At 45.5% G+C, this 16710-nt stretch overlaps 1 protein-coding gene across 2 annotated transcripts in view; it reads left to right on the plus strand.

The window, feature by feature from the left end:
- The window catches only part of PDE7A (phosphodiesterase 7A), a 90118-nt gene that overhangs the window by 29538 nt on the left and 43870 nt on the right, over positions 1–16710 (plus strand). For both annotated transcript variants that reach the window (XM_006127481.5, XM_006127483.5), the window contains exon 2: positions 691–751. In XM_006127481.5, coding sequence (XP_006127543.2) covers positions 691–751 — 61 coding nt within the window. The remainder of the gene's footprint in view (positions 1–690; positions 752–16710) is intronic.

Raw genomic sequence — 16710 nt, forward strand, 5'->3', positions numbered from 1 at the left:
GGCAGTTGGGACCCTACTACCAATGTGTCTGCAGCCTATAACTCCACTTAATCAAAGTTTTGCATTTGTCAATTTTTCCTTATTTTTGTTGTACTAGAGGGGAAGGAGAACATGTGTCTGAAGAAGAAAGGGAAGGGTAATGGAAGAGAGTTGAGCAATCTTCATAGACCAGCAGTTCCCAAACTATGAGTGCACCTCCTAACCGGAAAAAGGTTCAGGGGGTGCAGTGGGGCACAAGCCAGCCCCCACAGGAGATGGGGAGGGAGCCCTGTGTTGTTCTCTCCCATCTCTAGATCTGCTTTGGCTCTGCACCCAGCCACAGCCTTGGCTGCCACTTTTGGTTTCCAACCATGGCTCCTGAGCAGATGTGGGGACAGAGTTGCAGATGGGGGTGGAAGGGAGAGGAGGGGGTGATGTGAAAAGTTTGGGGACCACTGTCAATATCCATGTGCTACCAGTTCTCCTTCCTGGCTTTTTATTGCTAGTTCCCTCCTTCTCTTGGCACTTCTCTGCTCCTGCAAGCACAAAATTAGGATGCTCTGTTGACAGATGCACAGTCAACAACTGATGTTTTTAATTAGTCAATTTAAAGAATGAAGTTGGCCATGACTTTTCAAAACAGCTGCAAGTTAAGAGTCAGACTGACTAACATTCATAAAATAAATTGATGTTTGTCTTTATTTGTTACAGAGACGTGGAGCAATTTCCTATGACAGCACTGATCAAACTGCATTGTATATCCGTATGCTAGGTAAGCATGGCAACTTCTGTATTGCAGCACTAATATATTTTTGTGACTATTTGTTTTTAAATGTTTGTGGTGAACTGTAACATAGTTTATAAATTTTTTAAAACTTTTCAGTTTGTCCTTTTTTTGCTGCCACTATTTTAGTCAAGTTACTTTTCCATTTTACTAATAGCTGCAAAAAAGTTGTTGCAACCAAATATTGTATTTGGAATTGAGGCTCCATTGTACAAAGAAAAATATTTAATAGTAGATAAGTTGAATAGGTTTGCTTTGGATTATGTTTTGTGTACTTCAGTTAAATCTCTACCAAAAAATATTAATGGATGGAAATAACATTTGTATGTTCATTTTTAAACCATATTATGTAAAGTCTGTATTTGTATTGCAGTACCTTTGTTGTCCCTGATTCATTATGCATATAGGAGAACATTATAGCACGTGTAAGAAGAGCATGTCATTTTTTTGCTGTAATTAAAATTGAATGGTTTATAAATGAGTAAATATTTGCATATAAGTATAGTTTTGACTTGTATGTGTAAAGTTCATTATGGAATCTGTCTTAAGTCTCAATCTTGAAATAATGATGTGAATTAAAATGGAATAACTGAAGCCTGTTCGGACTTAGGGTGGAAAGAGCTGCCCACAGATTTGGGGAAGTACTGAGGGTGCTAGCTTGGGGGTAGCTCTTTCCCATCCTGTTTCTTTATTTAGACCTACAATGAGGTCAAGGGGTGGTGCAGCGAAAGTATCCCAGAAGTATCTTCTCTCTTATGCAGCCTTTTAGGTGTCAGCCCCAGCTTGACTTCACTTTCCTAGAACTGGACAGGAATGGCATTTAAGAATAAGGAAAAAGACAGAGTCAGCAGCCTATCAGAAGGTTGGGAGCTGAATGCGGCAGTGCCTAGAGAATGTACAATACGATTGGGGTTTAGTGCCTGTTAGACAGTGTAGGACAATGAAGAGAGAACTAAGATCAATGCCTGGGGAAAGGGATGATATTGAAGCCTCCTATCTATCAACTAGGATTAAAAGGAAGAGGATTATCTGATCGTGCATTCAGGATGACTTTTTTTCTGATGTGCTCATATACAAAGGGGAAATTCCCCCTAAGAATTCAAAAGTAAGGTACCAGACCAAAAAAGAATAATTTGTTTTTGGATATCAAGATTCTGCCGTGAGTGATGATTCGTATATATATCTCATATGTGGAATATGCATGTGCATCATGCATCTGTGTCCAGAGTTTCTTGGAGGCAGTGTTCATTGGCTTGCACATGTGCAATAGCTCTCCTTGTGGTCCCCAAGATCATAAAGGGTCGAATCTTTCCAGTTCTTTCCTACTACACCCCATAGTTTAAATCAGAATTTTGTTTAGTTCCTTTTTATTGCCTCATTCCCGTAAGGATCAAATACTGTTAGGTGTTTTAATAGTATAGAATAGCATAGCATTAACATTTTTCCCCTTGAGAATTCTGGGATTATACCCAGAGGTCAAAACCTGTTTCCTTCTATATCTCTCTGTCTGTGAACACTGAACATCAACATTGCCTAAACTGCCTGGATGAGGTTCACATTTCTGCCAGGTCAAACATCTGCCACTCTTTTCCCCATCAGAATTCATGAGGGTCAAGACTCAGAAAACACTTCCTAGAGAAGGCAATGAAGCTCCAATCAGATGTAGGGTGGGGACCTATTCTGTACATCAGGGGTTCCCAAACTTTTTGACACGGGGACCAGTAAATCCATTCACAAACTTTTGGAGGACCAGTAATGTTCATTTTCATATTTGCATATTCATTAATCAAATTATGAATATTCAAATAAGTTGTTTCTGGTCCTCCCAAATCTCCCAGTGCCAGCTTTAGCAAAGCTTTTGATATGGTCACCCACAATATTCTTGCCAGCAAGTTAAGGAATATGGAATGGATAAATGGGCTGTACGACAGACAGAAAGCTGGTTAGACCAGGGTTTCCCAAACTTTTTACTTTAATTGGAACCCTTTTTTTTCAGTTCTGCTTTTTGCAGCCCAAAAATATAAACACATGAAAAACAAATGAAGAAAATACCAGACATATAACATGTCTGGTATTTTCTCAGTAGGTAAGTTGTATTATTACTAGATGTATCAGTTTGTAGTTTCAAACTGCCTGGCTGGTAAATGTGCTCAGGCTGCATGAGTGTGTCTACCAGCCAGATAGTTCGCAACTACTAGAGGGGTTTGTGTGTGTGTGTGTGTGGGGGGGGGGGTACGACAGTAGAATCCCTGTGCCAGACTAACTCGTGCTTTGTGGGTGGGGGGGGGGGAGAGGGGAATGGGGTCGGGTCAGTCCCATTCCCTGCAGGCTGATTCATTCCTCGCCCCTGCTCCCCTTGCTGCGCCTCTGGTCAGCCCCACTTCCCCCAACCCCTTCCTTGGCAGCCAGTTCTACCCCGCTTTTCCTCCCAATCTCCCTTGGCTAGCCCCGCTGCCTGCGTCCAGCCCTCTTTCCAGCGGCCACTTCTCCCATCCCGCCCACATTTTCCCCCGCCAGCTCCCTGCCCCCAACCTCGCCCCAACCTGCCCCATTGCCCTCACACACAATTTGTTCCATCCTGACTTTCCTCATGCCCACCCCTTCTTTCAAGCCTTCTCCCAGTACCTCCCTCTCCAGCCCCCAGTGCCCTTCCCCTCTCCTCTCCTCTCCTCTCCTCTCCTCTCCTCTCCTCTCCTCTCCTCTCCTCTCCCAGCATCACCCTGTCCCCCCTCCCACTGACACCTCCCCTCCTGCCCTTTCCCTCATGGTCTGCACTTGGCCCCCTGGCATTTGTCTCTCTCTCCCGCACCCCAGTCCCTTGGTGCCTTTCCCTCCCAAGCCCCTTCTCCTTCCACCCCTTTCCCCACCCCCTCCTTTCCTTGCCGCTGCACGAGCTGGTTCTCACCTTCTCTTTCCCCGTTGCGGGGCCGGGGTCTGCGCTCAGGCCCTGTTGGCCGAACCCGAAGCCAGCCAGGCCCCGCCACGTGCCTCGCGCGGGTTTCAAAACCCCGGGCTGTGACGTCACGTCCTCCCCGCCCACGTGCAACGCCGCGCATGGGCGGCAGGCGGCGAGGAGGAGCCACGCGCGGCAGAGACATCCGGGGCCGAGGGGACGCTCTGGGGGCGGGGCCGGAGAGGACGCGTGGGGGCGGGGCCCGCTCCAGGCAGAGCCGGGGAGACACCCAGCTCCACATAGCGCTGGAGCAGGGCCCGGCTCTTAACTCGCCGGCACTTCTGGGTGCAGGGGCGCGGGGCCCGATTCGACCAGATGGGTTAATCGGCCTAAGGGCCAGCAGCCACCAGGCACGCTGAGGCCCGGCATTTTTTTTCCACGGCCTGGTATCGGGCCGCGGACCCTAGTTTGGGAAATGCTGCTGTACATCAATCTCAGCAAGCAAGCAGTACCTCTCTGAACTTAACCTCGGGAACAAAGCAGGATTCCCTGTAGGGGTGCGCCTGTGCGGACATGCACCAAGAATTTCAGTCCTGCCTATCCCATCAGCGGAGCCACAGCCCCAGCTGCTCCCAGGGGTGGGGCTGCATGGCGGATGGCTGCCCCACCCCAGGAGCAACTGGGTAGCCACCACACAGCTCGTGTCGTGGCTGCCAGAGCTGGTGCCTGGGCCGCAGTACTAAAAATTGCACCACAGCCCTGGCTCTAGTCCTAGCACATGGGGCAGCCACCTGCCACGCAGCCCAGCCTCGGGAGCAACTGGGGCTGCGGCTGCATGGCAGCTGCTGGGGCTGGGATCGCAGTACTAAAAATAGCACTGTGGCACAGGCTCGAGTCCCAACACATGGGATATCCTGCGGCTCAAACTGGGACCTCAGTGCTATTTTTAGTACCGTGGTCCCAGCCCCAGCAGCCACGCAGCCTCAGTCCCAGTACTCCAGGGAGGGGGCTGTGTTGGGGGGTGGTTGTTGCTGGGGTCAAGATCGTGTTGGGGGGGTAGATGTTCTGGCTGTTGCTGAGACTGCATTGGGGGGTGGCTGCTCTGGCTGCCGCTGGAGCTGAGGCCATGATGGGGGATGGCTGCTGCTGTGGTTGTGTGGCAGGGGGGTGGCTGCCACCAGGGATTGGGACCACATGGCTGGTGGGCGGCTGCTGCCTCCGGGGATTTTCTTTCTTTCTTTTTTTTTTTTGGCCTGGCTCAGGGTGGTGTATTTGCCCGACTTCAGTCCAGAAAGACCCAAGCAGCTGAGGGATGGAGGGAGGGGGAATGCAGCAATTCTGTAGTGTCTGTGTAATCCAAACACCTACAGTATGTGTAGACTGCAAACTTCTTTCAATAGAGAGCATCCACACCTCAAAATAGGATCTAAAAAGCGATCTGCTTTTTTGAAAGAGCATCCAGACTGCATGAGCACTCTCTTGAAAGAAAGTCCTGATTGCTATTCACAGAATGGCCACCAGGGCACCTGTGCTTTTTTTTCGATTGCCTCTTCTTTCAAAAAATATCCCTGTTCTGTGTCCACACACACCGTTTTTCGAAAGAGCTCTTTCAAAAAAACAATGTAGTCTAGACATACCCCTAGTATGCGTCACTGTCCCATGTAGTGGCACCTAGACCACAGCAACAGATAAGACCAAGAGACCTCTACAGCATGGGCTGGGAGCTAACTCGCTGGCTTTTAGCTCAGAGGGTAGAAGTTCCTATACTAAACTTCAGAGGTTCTAGGTTCAAATCCGCCTGGTGGCAGTTACATCTGGAGGCGGCTGCAGGTGAGGCAGGTTGTTCAAACCCACTGGTCCATATCAGTGCAGTCAATATTCTAGTGTAAGACCCGCGCTCTTACACATGTTCCCCAGGAAGCACAGTCCATTGCATTAGACTGAGTGGGGATTCTCCCTGGGCTCTAGCCCCAGCCGCCTAAGAAGAGATACAGGCGCAGTGTTGCTGAGATGCTTGTTCCCAGGGTCCAGCCTAAAGTCTGTCTGAACTCCTGAGCCCAGCTGCAGGGTGGGGAAGTGGCTGTAATGGAATCTAAGGGAGCTGGAGCTGTTGCTGGGCTCCACTCACTACTTGCATGAGAGCCTCGAGGAGGCTGTTCAATGTTTGCAGGGGCTGGGGGCAGCTGAAGGAAGGAGGGAGCAGTGGGGCAGGGAGGAGGAAACGCGGAATAGCTGTGTTACAGGGCAGAATATGGGGCAGGAGCTAATGCATCTGCACAGTAAGTGGGGCTTTCTTCCATAACAGTTTTTATAAGTATAAACAATTTTTTTGTTAGTAACTGGTGGGTGCCATGGCGGCACACATCCGAACAAGCACACATGACATCAATATTGGTGCACAAGACAAAACTCACTCTACTCACAGATGGAAAATCTTAGAGGGAACACTGGCACAAAGGCTAGATCTGTTAAGATTAAAGAGAAGGCTTCACAGGAGAGTAAGGGGCACTCCATAAGTTGGCAAAGCAAGCCATCTTTTTCTAAAATTATTCTGAAAACAAAGGATCGTTCTCTGACCCTTCAAAGTTGAGAGTGCCATCATACATGGTGTAGCAAGGAATGCTCTGGTGTGACACTACTGAGAGTACAAATTGCCGAGAAAAAGGGCAGTCAGCCCATAGATTGGGATTCCTCCATGTACGAGGTTCACCAAACCAGTCACAAAAGAACTCTGTTTTGCCATACTGGCTAACAATAAGTCATACAAGCAGTTCCCTCATTCATTCCAGTTCCAGTATCCCCACTCCTTATATGTATGAGTGGTTATGAAAACCAATCTCATCAAATAAAAGGCTCTTATGATCTCAAAGGATCAGTCACTTCCCAGGTCAGTATATAACTTAGAATCTTACCCCGAAAATCACACTATTGACAATCCTTTCGTTTCTAAAATCTAAAGGTTTATTCATAAAAGAAAGAAACAGAGGTGAGAGTTAAAATTGTTCAAATAATCAAATACCTACAATAATTGCAAGTTCTTGGTTCAGGCTGGTAGCAGTGATGAACTAAACTGCTAGCTCAAACCAAGTCTCTGGTTACTTCCAACGCAATTAAAGGACTTTGTTCCTTTTTTTAGAATGTTCTCATTGGTATAAATCCATAGTTCAGAAGCTTGAACAGGAAAGATAAGCTGCAGCAGGAAAGAGGTAAAATGGAGGCATTCCCCCATCTTCTCCCATGTGCAGGGATTCCCATTGTTTTTGCTGTGGAAAAGTACAGCATGATGATTGTGTGATCATGAGTCATAAAATAGGTAAATCACCTGTCTGTGCATGACTCAGTTCTTTGCAGGTGGAAGCTATTGCCCACATGCTAGTGTAAACATTCCTCAGGAAGGTGAAGAAGATATGGATTGGCATTATCCAAGGCCCATTGTCATTCAACTTAAATAGTCCCTTCACAATATGTTGGCCAAAGGTGCTAAGCTCTTTGGCCGAATAAATCTCATTCAGAGAAGGAGGCATGCAAAAGTATGAATATGAAAATGAAACTTTTGCTGTGTAGACACTCTCTTTCCTTCAGAAAAAAGCTTCTTCCGAAAGAAGCCTGTATTCTAGACGTAGCCTCCATAACAAGGGCACAGTTCTGCCCAGGGTATTAAGCTCTCTTTTCTTGTGGACAAAACCTGAAAGAGCTCCTCTCACTAGCACTCGAGGCAACCATTGTTACCAGCACTCTTGAATAGGGGTGCGCACATGAGCAATTATATGGCACAAGATGTCAGGACTCCCGGGAGTCCAGAATGCACATGAACTGGGGGTGGTGCATCAGGCCTGTAATGATTTCCTCCCATTCATCCAATCCAAACACATTTAGCTAATGTTGGACAATATAACAACAGTCTTTTATATAAACAAGGTGGAACGAGAGCTCTTTGTGTGGGGAGGCAGCCATCCTCTGGAACTTGTGCATCAAACATTGCATAACTTGATCAACAGCATGTTTATCAGAGTGCAAAAGTCCCTAGCAATTTGAGCTGATACTTTTCCACAAATCATAAATGGCAGATTCATGATGATGATCTCAACAAACTTTTTGCCCAGTGGGGAATAGTGGCCTGTTGCTTCTTCTCACAGGTGAATAGGAAGCTTCCTCGGTACTTCTCTAGAGCAACCCTCAGCAAAGATTCATTGATAGATGCCCTCCTAATTTCATAGAAGGGTGCCAGGGGAATACTTTCCTCCCAATTCTTTTGATACCACAAGTTTTGCAGAAAATCCATCAAGACAGAACTCAAGTCATCCTCATCACACCTAACTGGTCCTCACAGTTCTGCTTACCAAGGCCATTCTGGTTCATGGATCTGTTCAAGCTTTCAGTGTAACCTCCCATGAACATCCTACCCTTCTAACAAAACACAGAAGCAAGATAATGTACCCCCAATCTGGGGTGACGGCAACTCAGAAGTTGGTACTTGGATGGTATCAAAGGCAGAAAGCTCATGTTCCAAGAGACATCCTTGACTGAAGTAGAAAAGACTCTAAACGAATATTTTACTTAACTAAATGGAATTGAGCTCTTTTCCACCTGGGCTCATCAGCGTGATTTGTCACCAGATTCCAGAGAAATCCCTGATATTTTGTTATATATTACTTATCTTTTAAGTCTTTGGGTCTTGAATTCAGTTCCCCTCAGGTGCATCTAGCAGCTATCAATGCTTTTCATTGCCCAGTGGATAACCGTATCTTTTATGGACCCTGTCACAGGTAGATTTTTTGAAGGGGATTCTCAGATCCTTTCCACCAGTGAAGTCCACACCTCAGCATGACCTTAGTTTTGTTTTATTGTCTTTCGCCAAGTCTCCCATTGAGCAGCTAGCCATATGCTCCATGATCCATTTGTCCATAAAGAGTAGCTGTATGATAGATGGAAGGGGTATGATCCTTTTCTAAACATCCCAGCATTAAATAACTAAAGGGTTAAACCCAGAACAGTGTGTAACCAGGAAGTGTTGGCAGGGAGCCAGTACAGCCAATCGAAAGAGAGAGAAAGATTTTTGAAATGACCTAAATTTTGGAACAACAGAGGTGTAAGTAGAACAGGGAATGCTTTTAGTTGGACATGATCCGGTTATTTTGTATTCTAGTTGGTTAAACTACTTTGTGAAAAATCCCTCTACACTGTAACTGAAATGCAGGGAAGCAATTCTCTGTGCTTTAATGTTTTTAGTTGTTCTGTAACACGTAGCAATCAAGTAAACTTTACAAAATATATCATCTTTGTTTTGTTAATAAAATCACTTTTTAATGACTATAATCTAATTCCTGTGTCTTAGAAGACAGAAGGTTCTGTGTCCATGTACCTGAACTGAAGGTCAGCTATTCAGAGTATAGTTTGTTTTCAAGCTGTCTTCTAAAGGAGAGTTAAGGGCTTGGGGTTACCTCACAGGGAGAAGTTATCAAGTGTTTCTTCCTAGCTTTAAGTGGTTTTTGCTTTTGGTTGGTGGCAGAGTACTACCCAAAGACAGGGACTTTGTGACTTTGGGGAGTTTTTTTAAATAAAACTTTAGTGGCACTGTATTATGAGGTTTCTTGCAGGTCCCCACCTTCTGCACTGAAAGTGCCAGAGTGGAGAATCACCTTGACAAGCTGGAACGTCAGCCAGATGAGTCACAAAGCAGGGAGTGCTTATGGGTGGACTCGCCATATTCTACTTTCCTATAAAGAAGAGTTCTTGCTATGCTTCTGCTTCCAGTTCGTACCCAAAGAAGTTTCCAAGTTTTGTACAAATCTGGTCATCTGCTTACCTGTATCTTTTCCTATATCACGTGTCAGAAGAGTAGAGAAGACCACATTTTCTGGATGTCTGGAGGGTTTCAGTCTTTTTATCTGTAAAGAAAAAAGGATGGTAGAAAGACACCTAAATTATTTGTTTCCATAGCAGAATGATAAAGAGATAAACCTACACTGGCGCATTCCTCTTTCTCTACCCCCAGAAGTCTCATTTCCCCATGGGGCAAGCTTCTTTATCTGCATTCCTGACAAATGTACCCATATTAGAGATACATAGGGCAACTCTTTGGAGCTCTTTGTATTCCTTTATGAGTCATTATCCTTTGTACAGTCATAAGCTGTGGTTATGATTATGTGAACAGCAGTACTACAATCAATATCACTTGTGCACCTTTGCATCCACCACCTGTTTTGACGGCTTGTTAATCTCCTGTATGTGGAATTCACATAGGGATCATCACTTGATGAAATGGATTGTATGTATCTGTAGATGGAGGTTCTTTGAGATGACAGGTTCCTATCTATATTTCACTACCATCACCCCCTTCCCTTTACTACCTTGGTTCCTTTTTTCCCCCTTTGCTTCTAATATTTCAGGCTTTTCTCCCTGTTCCATTTAATTTCTCAGTCTTATCCTCTTTTCCTAAAGTGGGATATTTCTTTGGTAATTCTATTCTCTGCAAATTCAACTAGTTAGTCAAAGGAGCACTCTCTTCCTTCACTTCCTTTTTCACCTTCAACCTTTTCAAGAAAGGCTGTGTCCAGACTCCATGCCTCCGTCGACGGAGGCATGTAGATTAGCCAGATCGGAAGAGGGAAATGAAGCCGCGATTAAAATAATCGCGGCTTCATTTAAATTTAAATGGCTGCCCCGATCTGCCGATCAGCTGTTTGTCGGCAGATCGGGAGAGTCTGGACGCGATGCCCCGACAAAGAAGCCTTTCTTCATCGACACAGGTAAGCCTCGTGAAACCAGGTTTACCTGTGTCGATGAAGAAAGGCTTCTTTGTCGGGGCATCGCGTCCAGACTCTCCCGATCTGCCGACAAACAGCTGATCGGCAGATCGGGGCAGCTATTTAAATTTAAATGAAGCCGCGATTATTTTAATCGCGGCTTCATTTCCCTCTTCCGATCTGGCTAATCTACATGCTCCGTCGACGGAGGCATGGAGTCTGGACACAGCCCTAGTGTCTCCATTTGCTGGTTCCTTGACTTGTTGCAGTCTGCAAAGCTTTCCAACTGTGCTAGGAGAAAAACAGAATTTAGCACACTGAGCTAACAAAAATAGCTGAGAATGTGTATGTCATATATGCACACTAAATTGGAGAATTCAACCAAGAAGATTTCTCACTTTTTCTTTGAAGAGGCTCCGGTTTCTTTTTTCTTTTTGGTCCTCTTTGATTTGGTGGATTTTAAAAAAATCACTTTAAAATGAGTGTGGTGGTGATTAGGGGCTTCTATTCAGCAGTTATTAGAGGTGTGTGTTGACTTTTTCTGCAAAGAGTATTTCAGCAGGGTTTGTCCTAAATTTCAGGGGGGAAAAAGCGTGGGAAGACAGAAGATTTTTAAGCTAATCCTCCTGAAGAGGATGATTGCATTTCTCAGCTAATAAAGGCTATTGCTTTTGTAGTCTGGGCAGCTGCTTCCAAAAATCTAGCCAATAAGCAAATATAATGTTACTTGAAAGAAGATTATGAAGCACTTGTAACAGACTTAAAGGATTCTATAGTGATTGTTACCATAATTCAGCCATTTCTTTGATGAAACTTCTTAAAAGACTAATGCCAGTCCTGAGCAAATGAAGAGAATGAAATAAAGGGATGAACATTTCATTTGTGGTACTCTTTGTAATATCATTTGTTTATTTTATTGGAGGTGTGACTCTGTTTTAGTTCTCAGAAGAATTATTTGACTCTGATACTGGACAATAGTCAGAGTCTTACAGATTCATAGTGGCACTATTTGTTCTTATTAAAGTAGCTCTGAAAATAACAGTAAAGATGCTTCAGATATAAAGAACATGTAAATTGCACAGGATGCTAAATACATTCCATTTGTAAATATCTGGGTGTCTTCTAGTAGTGGTATTGGAGACCGCCCATTTGTCTCACCAGGTCAACTTCTGGTTTTCTGTGTATTATGAGCAGAGTCTCCTTCCCCTAAAATGTGGTTCAAGAAGTGACAGTCTGAAGGGGTGGGGTCAGGAGACTTCTCTGCTCCCTCACCCATAGACCTTGATTGGCCTGGGGGTGGGGGTTCATGTGAAGTTTCTCTCTTCCCCAGAGAGAATTGCCAGCTGTTTTAAAACAGCTGGTGTTTCTCTCTAGCTGCACACATGCCCTTGGCAGGGGGAGGAAACATAGGATGTGTCTAGACTACAGGGTTTTGTTGACAAAAGTGAACTTTTGTCAACAAAACTATACCTGTGTCTACACTACCGCCGAGTTCTGTCGACATAAGGTGTTTTGTCGAAAGCGGTAAACCTCATTCTACGAGGAATAACGCCTTTTGTGGACAGAGTTCTGTCGACAGAAGGCGTTATTGCATCTACACTGTCCTTTGCGTCTACGCTCTCATGTCGACAAAGCAGCTTGCTTTTTCGACAGAACTGGATGTAGTCTAGACGCTCTTTGTCGACAGAAGCTTTGTTGACAGTATCTGTTGACAAAGCCTCTGTCGCCAAAAGCCTGTATTCTAGACGTACCCTTTGTGTGCTCCCCTGTCCCAAGGTCTCAATTGGCTTGGAGGCAGGGGAACAGTAGGGCGGCAGCTATCTGGATCCATTGGCTTGGCAGGCCAGATTCAGCCCATAGAGACCCCTTTGCCCACTCATGAGCTAGGCAATGGTCTTTTTGTTTTGAGCTATAGTTCAGAACTTTTAGGGGCTACTTCAGCACGCTGCTTTCTTGAGAATTTCTGGGACACATGCTTTAGGTATTTTAATGTATAAAAAAAGACAGGAGGTTTTGATGGGTACTTGGCTTTCTCAACTGCTCAGTGAAAATACCTCTTTTCTACAGATTTCTCTCTGCTTATTTGGGAAATTTCTGCTCTTTACTATAGATACAAAAGCATGTCTTTCTACACCGTTCTATCTCAAAACAGATAACTCTATTTCATTGTTAGCCCTAAGCAGCTCCAATATGTTGCTGGTTTTTAATGCTACCCTCCCCAACAAGTGATTTAATTTTTTCACTCAGAAACAGGCCCCTTCTTTATAAACCTATTGCTGTATTTCACTTGGTGAACTTGCAAAACAAGATTTCTCTCAAACAAACCACTTGAAGAGCCCTTTGCTATCAACACCTTTGTCACTGTTGACCTTTCTGGCTGATGAAATACGTTGCATGGACTCAGTCAAGGGAAATGGTCATCAGACAAGTAAGTCTCCTTTGCTATAATCCATTAACCTTAATCATCAACTGAATAATTAAACTATCCCTCCCTATATATCTAGCACGTTTTGGTAGAATGCAACAATGGGAACCTGAAGGTTACTGAAATATTCAGAGGTAAATTAACTAACAGAGGTAAATTTTGCTAACATGAAACTCCCAAGAAAGTCTTCAAATAGTGGGTCTCTGCCAGCTCCTCCTCCAGATCTCCTTTGCTTTCCCTTTTGTTCTAGAACTGTTTATTGTTCCTTGATGTGACTTACATCTGACAGCAGCACTCTGCCTGAGAATGGGGGATAGTACTGTCTTATTTGCCAATTTCATTTGAAAATATTAATGTGCAATCCAAGTTCCCTCCCTCCTCCATGTTTTGATATTAGAGGGGGAAAGTTTTTCTTTTACTAACCTTTTATTTAGAAGTATTTCCTAAGATCACATGAATCCAAAGAATCACCAGTTCTTGTGCTTAGCCAAAGAATTCTGCAGTGTTGCCTCCTGTATCTTCCTGGAAGTGGAATGAGCCACTCTGGTTAGCTGAATATCTTGGAGAGTCGTATAATTTGGCATTGTCTTTGTTAGTCTGAAAGGTGTGGATTATTGCATGGGTCATGTTGAGATTAACTTTCCTTTTGCCGAAACCTTGTACTAGCAGTTTCATAAAGGCTTTTCGGGACTTTAAAAAACATATACAAGGAAAGAATAATTGAAGACATTTCATGCCCCCCAAGGCTGTGTGAATACACTCTCTCTGGGTATGTCTACACTACAAAGTTAATTTGAACTAACAGACGTTAGTTCGAATTAACTTTGATAAGTGCTACACATACAAACCGCTAGTTCGAACTTAATTCGAACTAGCGGAGTGCTTAATTCGAACTAGGTAAACCTCATTCTATGAGGACTAACGCCTAGTTCGAATTAAGTAGTTCGAATTAAGGGCTGTGTAGCCACTTAATTCGAACTAGTGGGAGGCTAGCCCTCCCCAGCTTGCCCTGGTGGCCACTCTGGGCACCACCAGGGAAACTTGTCTGCCCCTCTCCCGGCCCTGGAGCCCTTAAAGGGGCATGGTCTGGCTACGGTGCCCGTGCCAGGTGCAAGCCTGCCAGCACCCAGCCAGCAGACCCTGCACCTGGCACAGCACGAGCCAGCCACCCGCTGCCACCCAGCCCTCCGCCTCTTCTCGGGACCAGGCTGGCGGCTCCCAGGAGCCTGCCCGGGGCCGCAAGAGGTGGGCGCCCACCTGGTCTAGTGCGGAGATCGTGGACCTCATCCAGGTTTGGGGGGAAGCCTCCAACGTCCACGACCTCCGCACTAGGCACAGGAAAGTGTCCGTCTAGGGCAGAATAGCTGCCCGCATAGCCACCCAGGAGCAGGTTTGCATGAAAATCAAGGTGGTCCAGTGAGACCCCGACCCTGAGCCCTGAGCTTAGAACATAAGAATGGCCGTACTGGTTCAGACCAAAGGTCCATCTAGCCCAGTAGCCTGTCTGCCGACTGCAGCCAACACTAGGCACCCTGGAGGGGATGGACCGAAGACAATGACCAAGCCATTTGTCTCGTGCCATCCATCTCCAGCCTTCCACAAACAGAGGCCAGGGACACCATTTCTACCCCCTGGCTAATAGCACTCCATGGACCCAACTTCCATGAATTTATCTAACTTCTCTTTAAACTCTGTTCTAGTTCTAGCCTTCACAGCCTCCTGCAGCAAGGAGTTCCACAGGTTGACTATTTGCTTTGTGAAGAAGAACTTTCTGTTATTAGTTTGAAGCCTGCTACCCATTCATTTCATTTGGTGTTCTCTAGTCCTTCTATTATGGGAACTAACGAAGAACTTTTCTTTATGCACCCTCTCCACACCACTCATGCTTTTATAGACCTCTATCATATCCCCCCTCAGTCTCCTCTTTTCTAAGCTGAAAAGTCCCTGTCTCTTTAGCCTCTCTTCATATGGGACCTGTTCCAAACCCCTGGTCATTTTAGTTGCCCTCCCCTCTCCCACCCTCTCTCTTCCCCTCTCCCACCTCCTTTTCCCAGTCTCCCCCAGTTTTGTTCAATAAAGAGAGTTTCTGTTTTTGAACACACGTGTCCTTTATTTTGTACATCAGGAAGGGGGGCTAGAGAGGGATAAGTGGAAGGAGGTGAGGGAGGAATGGGGTACGAGCCCCCAATGGGGAGGACTGGGGTGGCTCTGCGGGCTCCTCGGGGTGGAAGCTCTCCTGCAGCCCCCCGACTGACTCCCTCCCCCCCCCGGTTGGCAGCCTGTGACAAGTGCAGCCGGGCTGATGGCTGAGTGCTGTGATGTGCCGAGTGTGGGCATTCAGGGCATTCCAAGCCAGGACTGCTTTGCTGTCCCTCATCGAGTTAGACAAGCGAGCGGGGAACCCCTGAGAACTGTCTGTCCGGGGTGGGGGTTGGGTCCCTTTAAGCACAGCCCTCGGCTAGCCTGAGACAGCAGCTCCACGTTCTAAGTCCTAATCTGATGCCCTGCCGGCACTGCTTCCGGCCATCCTTAACCTCGGTTCAGGGTCCACTCAATGTGGACATGCTAGTTCGAATTAGCAAAACGCTAACTCAAACTAGTTTTTAGGTCTAGATGCACTAGTTCGAATTAGTTTAGTTCGAATTAACTAATTCGAATTAAGTTAGTTCGAATTAGTGCTGTAGTGTAGACATACCCTCTCTCTCTCTCATAATATATGGTGAGTAGTACTTGGGTCTTTTCATTTTTGTCGTAGTGCCACGTTGCATCTCTCAAGATACTACTTACATAAAGTGTGTTATTTTAGGTATTGCCAAATAATGGTGTTTAACTGTATAACATTTCTGCAGAGTTATCCATCCTACAGTAGTTTGTAGGATGGACACTTTTAAATGTCTTCACAAAGTTTTAGTATCTTCAGCTACAGTTCTGACCTTAGTTAAGTGATTTGTTACTTCATTTAATAAGGTGCCTAAATTAGTACTATGAATAAATTAGTTGGAGAAGCAGACGGAGAGATGGAACGATTTCAACACAATGAATTTAAATAGCTGCAGATTTTTCTTTAGTTCTCCTAATTTTTAAATGTAGTGTTTGTCATACCCATTAAATCCCTAATTATGATTTACACTAAAACTGATTTCTTTGCGGAGAGGACAGTAATACTGTATATATTCAGTATTTCACTAATAGAAATAGAGCAATTTTGACAATGTTCTCATGCAGGGGTAGGGAACCTTTTTTGGGGTCAGGGGCCACTAACCCAGGGTATGGCTACACTAGCCACTCTAGTTCGAACTAGGGTGGCTAATGTAGTCATTCAAACTTGCAAATGAAGCCCGGGATTTAAATATCCTGGGCTTCATTTGCATGTTCCCTGGCGCCGCCGTTTTTCAATGCCCAGTAGCTCGAACTACCTGCCTGCAATGAGGAGTAACGGTAGTTTGAATTAAGAGTGTTAATTCGAACTACGTAGCCCGTGCCGCGTGTAGCCGCGGGCAGGTAGTTCGAGCTACCGGGCATTGAAAAATGGCGGCGCCCAGGAACATGCAAATGAAGCGCGGGATATTTAAATCCTGGGCTTCATTTGCAAGTTCGAATGACTACATTAGCCTCCCTAGTTCGAACTAGGGTAGCTAGTGTAGCCATACCCCTGCAGAGATATAAGCGGGGGGGGGGGGGGGGCACAAAAGTGAGAAGCAAAATCAAAAAAATGCACAAACCAACCCCCTCTTGATATCTGCCTTCCTTCGTTCCTTCAAATTTTAGTGTGGTGGCTGAGTTTGCTTTTCCTTGCCCAGCTGTGGCCATCCCTTCCTCCCTAAAGGCACCCCATGGGGGGAAGGGGCTAGGGAGGGGAGGGTTTTTTCCCTTTCACTCCTGC

The sequence above is a fragment of the Pelodiscus sinensis genome, chromosome 2 (genome assembly GCF_052426305.1).
Source record: "Pelodiscus sinensis isolate ZL-2025 chromosome 2, ASM5242630v1, whole genome shotgun sequence".
NCBI classification, from domain to species: domain Eukaryota; kingdom Metazoa; phylum Chordata; order Testudines; family Trionychidae; genus Pelodiscus; species Pelodiscus sinensis.